At 35.3% G+C, this 5,707-nt stretch overlaps 1 protein-coding gene across 1 annotated transcript; it reads left to right on the top strand.

Moving 5' to 3' along the window:
- Positions 1-474: 474 nt before the first annotated feature.
- Positions 475-3,127, top strand: LOC132031626 (flowering time control protein FY-like). The gene is made up of 4 exons (XM_059421590.1): positions 475-502; positions 1,277-1,592; positions 2,242-2,333; positions 3,119-3,127. Exons 2-4 carry the CDS (start codon positions 1,334-1,336, stop codon positions 3,125-3,127), a joined length of 360 nt encoding a protein of 119 aa, XP_059277573.1. The 5' UTR covers positions 475-502; positions 1,277-1,333.
- The last annotated feature ends 2,580 nt before the right edge of the window (positions 3,128-5,707 follow it).

The raw sequence follows: 5,707 nt of genomic DNA, 5'->3' as shown, positions 1-5,707 counted from the left end.
AATGGGTAAATAGATTGACTCAGATGGGGTCATTTGCACGATTGCCTAGCGAATCTAAAATTCTATTTTAATGTTTAACTGAGCGAAAATTCAAATCCGAAACTTATGGGTTTTTAGGAGAAGGACAAAAATTAACGACTGTGAAGGTCATTCCGGCCCAAAAAAATGACTCACATAGGCAAACAGCGTAGATTTGGGCCCTTGTCCCAATATTATTGAGGAAACTGGACTCCAATTTTGGCCCTCAAAATGAGCCCACACTAATTAAACACTGCCAAACCTATCCACCACTGCTGCTAACGACTACTACTACACTGTCCGGCGAATACATCAGCTCTCCGACTTGACTTTACGTTGTTAGCTCCTCTCTTTCCCTATATAAATAATATAATACCTCCATCTGCATTTCCTTCTTTATGTCGCTCTTCGTATAAGAAACCCTAAACCCTAGCACTAGCTGACGTGGCCTTCTTACCTGCTTTCTTCACCTTCCTATTAACTGGTACCACCACCTCCTCCTCCTTGTTCTTTTCTTTTATTTGTGTGGCACTATATTTTAACAATTTAGGTTGCCATATTGTTTCTAAAATTTCAGTATGTCATTATTATGCCATTTGATTACACGGTTGCTTACCAGCTTTCTGTGTTAGTGGTTCTCTCTCTCTTTTTTTTTTTTTTCTTTTGTGGGAAGTTCATATGGCCATGAAAATTGTGAAATTTGATAAAAGTAGTTTTTTGTTTTCAAAGTGAAAAATGGTCTTTTGGAAATTGGAGTTGTGTTTGGCCATGAAAATAAGTAGTTTTTTGTTTTGAAAGTGAAAAGTGGTCTTTTGGAAATTGGAATTGTGTTTGGCCACTAAAAAAAATTAGAAATTTGGAATTGTAATCCGTGTCATCCCATTAATCATTATCCAGAGGTTTATTTTGTGTACTATTTTGTGTGTTGATGAAATGAAGTTGCTCGATTGGATATGGCTATGAAGCTCTCTGTTAGGTATTTTGCATAGTGAGCCTGTTGGTGTATGAAGAAGAAACTTTAGATGCTCATCTTTTCTATTAAGAAACTTGAATAAAAGCTTATTGTGTTTGTATGTCTCCTAATCATGTAATTATTGGTTGTTTTTGGAACATACAAAATCGATGAGGCCAATTGTAATGGTGATGTTTGTATTTGCATATTTGTGTTTTAAGTGGTTGTTAACTTTTTTCAAATATGTATTGAATATCGATACTAGATACTTGGTCCCGTTATATTAATTTGAGGTCATTGTCCTAGAACTCTGAATTTTGAACCCATAAAGTTGAAATCTTGGGTTCCCCTCTATCCTCAACTATGATGGCGAGTGGTGATCCTCATCAGCATCAGCAGCACCAGCCACCGCCACAGCAACAATTCCAGCAACAACACCCGCAACAACACCAGCAACAACACTTGCAACAAAACCAGCAGCAGCACCCTCCACATTTTGGTGAGTTTCCAAGGGGTCCACAGCCTCCACCAGGTCCACCTCCCATGATGCGGCAGCCATCCGCATCCTCCAGTACTCTTAATTCTCAGCCACCTGGACCTCCTCCTCATCCTTCTTATGATGGTACGTCCTGTTTACTAATGTTTCATCTACTCTTTTTACTTCTCATCTTTGATTGATATGCTTTTTAGCATAGGGTACAGCTGGTAGGAATGTCTAGAATCTTGTTGTTATAAATCATTTTTATTGTAGGAAAAAAAGAACTAGCTACAAACCACAACTTTTCTTCTTCTCTTTTGTTTCTTTGATCAAGTTATCAAGCTGCTGCTGTAATCGATTAATCTGAAAAGAAATACGGGTACATAATGAGAGTTGTAACAGTAATTTTAAAGGGGAAAAAGGGAGCAGGAATATTGGAAGAAACTACAGATCTGGAGAAGAGTTGTTTTAGCATACCATTTAGTGTTCTTTGGGAAGGACCTCTTTAGTCGTTATTTCATATATTTTCTATCTAGTTGAGAAAAGGAGATTTTCAACCCAATAATGGGGCTATGATTGTTTCAAATTGTCAAATCCTAATAGAACCTACCGTTTCTTGTTGTCTGGGAAGTGTAAGTCCACAAAGTTGAAGAGAGGATGAATATTACCCTTTTTCTTAGGGACTTCCATTTGCTTTGATGACACATTTACTGGACCTTTTTTTCTTTTTATAGTATTTACCGGAACTAATTACGATGGCTACCAAAGTTGAATTCTTTTCCTTATATTGCAGCTCATGCTGATAGTTTTGCTGCAAAGAGAATGAGAAAGATTGGTCAGAGAAGAGCAGTTGATTACACTAGTACAGTTGTAAGATATATGCAGGTAATAAACGTTGAATGTGTTCATATATCCAGAGACCTACTTATGCAATGTGGTGCGGTAAATGTTCTTCTATGGTACTACCATATAGATTAGCAAGGGATTAGAACCATGGGCTGTTATCATAAGGAAAAATTCCGGCAAGTGTAGGTTCATTTTCATCTTTTCTTTCAAGATGCCACAACATTTTCACCAACATTAAGGATCTTCTTTTTCAGAGTTTGGTATAATAAAAGATATACCTCCTATGGATAGTTTGGAGGTCATTGTTTCATTTTCACATTAACGGTGTACGAGGACATGAACACCATTTGTTTGCTTTTTCTTCTTCTTCTTCTTCTTCTTCTTCTTCATCTTTTTTTATTTTTTTTAAATTTATTTATATATATATATATATTTTTGGTATGCACCAGGCGTTAGTTCTTGATACCCTTTCTATTTTTACTACTATTTGTTACACACCAGAGAAGCTTCGGTCTTTACTCTTGTAAATGATCCTCTAACTCAGCCCTCCATTAGAATTGACAGTTAAATTTTGGCTTCTCATCTCGAGCTCAATCCCCCTTTTGACTCTATATATCAGTCAATCAACTATATTCAATTCTAAATTAGTTAGCATCAATTATAAGAAATATCTCCTTAATATAGAAAAAGAATCCTCTATATCCAGTGCTTTCTATTTGGTCCATTTCATTCCGATAATAAATAATTTGTATTTTGAGGCTAGTTAGGTTTTAAAAAGCTAGAGGTTTTCTGAATCTCACACTTGTCCTTGCACTGGTTTGCAGGTTTCTTGACAGACTAGAAAAATATTGGCTATTATCTCATTTAATGTAACTACAATGACTGAATGACAATAACTAAGCCGTAATCTTGGTATTGACCACTTTAAATCTCACAATTATCCCTATGCTGACATACAAGTTTCGACCATACTAAAATGACTACTGACAAACACCAGATTAATGCAAGTGTAACAACTTTGACCAAGCCTTAATTTGATATTTTTATCTACTTGTTATTGACTGTACGAATCATTTGCTTTCATTGTGCTATCTATCTCAGTTAAATCCGTGTTGATGCTAAGAGATTGTGATTTTTGGTTTACTTCATCCTATTTTAACTCGTTCAATTATCGTAGGTGTTGCACCTGTGGGTTTATGCACTTTGAGATTTACATAGGGCATGTCAAACAATCTAATCCAACCTCCTTTATTTCATTCCATATTGCACTTTCTATTTGTATGATCACACATCCATGATCCATCTTAACTTTGGCATTTTGTTGCACTCATATTATAGATATGTTGGGCCTTGAAAGACACAACAATCATCCTATATAACATTGATGGTAGTACACTAATTCTAAGGTACTAGAGTTTCTTTGTGTGAAGTTCTATGAAACTCGGGCAATTATAAATATTAAAAGAAAGATGTGTAGGTCTACAATACTTGACATACATTGCTCTTCTAATTATTCTAGTAGAAAGACTAGTCTCAAGTAGCAGTAAATATAGCCTGCACAGTGGTTCATTAGTACTATCTGTCAAGTAGCAGTAAGTATAGCTTGTATAGTGGTTAGTTTGTCTAGGACTAACCATACCCTCCTGGAATATTGTTAGAGCTCTAATTATCTTTCCAGAAGCTGGTCTTGATCAGTCCCACATATTTTTTGAAGGAGTCCAACCTCTTCCTAATTCCAGTTCCACAAGAACCAAATTCCTGTTTTTAGTTTGTAGTAGCTTGCACCCATATGAGCTGTATTTATGTTGCGGGAGCTCTAGGTAACGAGGTCTTTTATATTAATAAAATAATAGGAACAAAAAGTGAGAGCAGAGATAAAAAGAGGAAGAGAAATTCTTCTATAACCTCCGTTCCTCCTAGAGGAAGAAGAATGAGAACGAGAATCCAAAGTCGTCTTGCTTGCTTTGTCCATTAATAATTTTAATGTTTGTTCTTTTGTGGGGGCTCTTGTCAACTTTGCAATGGAATTCTCATAACTTTCTTTAACTTTTAAGATTATTTTGGTCCAAAGTTAAGAACAACAGCTTTTTCTGCAGATCCCATGTGGCAGCGCGATTCGAGGGATAGGACAGTGTTACAACCTAGCCCAGCAGCAGCAGTTGATGTCAGTTTACTCTACTTGTGAATTAGTCTTTGATTCTGCAAAAAATTATTTAGTTTTTATGATGATACTTTGTTATCTTTCATTACTGTTAAGATCTCTGACAAGCTTTTCCTAGGTTAGAAATAAAAAGAGAATCAGCCAAAATATATATGTCCTTTAGTTCTTGGTTTGTGCAATATTCAACCCCACAGCTACAGTGAACCACAGTAAAGTAGCAAGAGAAAAAAAAGGGGCTGAATTCCTGTATGTTTCAACTTCTTATGTTAAGGTTATTCAAACCTTTATTCTGTAGTCACAAACATAGATTTTCAAATAGTAGAGCATGTGCCATGAGATAGCATGGTCTTTGGAGAGCTAGATCCTTATCGGAGCAAAGTTTGAAGATTAATATCAGGCAATCTGGAGGGAAAGTTAACCAAAATGTACCTGTAATCTAGGAAGGTGATAATAGTTCAGTTTTATCTCTATGTAAAGCTAGTTATAGACTCTAAGAACATTCTAGAACTACCTAGCGGATGAAGTTAATTGTGAAGTTTTGTAACTTTGATTTCAAAAAGCGCCAAACTAACACGTTTGAAATTGAAGTCTCCCCACAAGTAAACATACTGCTTATTAATTATATTGTCCTGAAACCAGCAAACTAAATGCTAATGATTCTAAAACTGTGTAAGGCTGTAAGCTGGCTCTAGACTCTATTTTTTGTTATACAATATTTAAAAATTTGAAGAAAGGAAGATTGTATCTCGTTTTAATTGTATTCCTTTAAAATCAACATTTAATAAAAATGACTGATCAAAAACATTTAATTAGGATATTTTGTTTGTTCATGGATGCAGATATTGCCAGCAGTTGCCTATTTGGATAATCCATCCACGAAGTTTTTCTGCTAAATTTGTTCATACATCTTTAAATAAAAACCGTTGTTCAATCAACTGTGTTGTGGTGAGTTGAAGAATTCTTCTTGGCCTTTTTATCTTTTCGTTTGTGCTTTTAGTTGTTTATAGCTTTGGTTTTGTGTTAATACACAATTGAATTATTGTGTCCAGAAGCACACATGCATCTTTGGACATGTGCCTTTGAGCTTTTATCTATTTATACGTCCCAAAATAGTTGACACTATTCCATTTCTATACAACTCTCATAACTGCCCAGGATTTAAATTTGTTAAATTATTCAAAGTTCAAATTTTGAGGTAAATATCTCTCTGCAAACTAGCTTTTCCAGCACTACTGTAATACAGTGTTCCTCT

The sequence above is a fragment of the Lycium ferocissimum genome, chromosome 9 (genome assembly GCF_029784015.1).
Source record: "Lycium ferocissimum isolate CSIRO_LF1 chromosome 9, AGI_CSIRO_Lferr_CH_V1, whole genome shotgun sequence".
Taxonomy (NCBI): Eukaryota; Viridiplantae; Streptophyta; class Magnoliopsida; order Solanales; family Solanaceae; genus Lycium; species Lycium ferocissimum.
Note: the sequence above shows the minus strand (reverse complement) of the source record. Positions and strands in the feature narration are given on the sequence as shown.

What these genes read in the sequence shown, in the direction of transcription:
- LOC132031626 (XM_059421590.1), top strand. Translation starts at nt 1,334, where the DNA reads ATGATGGCGAGTGGTGATCCTCATCAGCATCAGCAGCACCAGCCACCG. An exon ending in TCCTCATCCTTCTTATGATG is followed by an intron (nt 1,593 to 2,241) that starts GTACGTCCTGTT and finishes CTTATATTGCAG; the next exon opens with CTCATGCTGATAGTTTTGCT.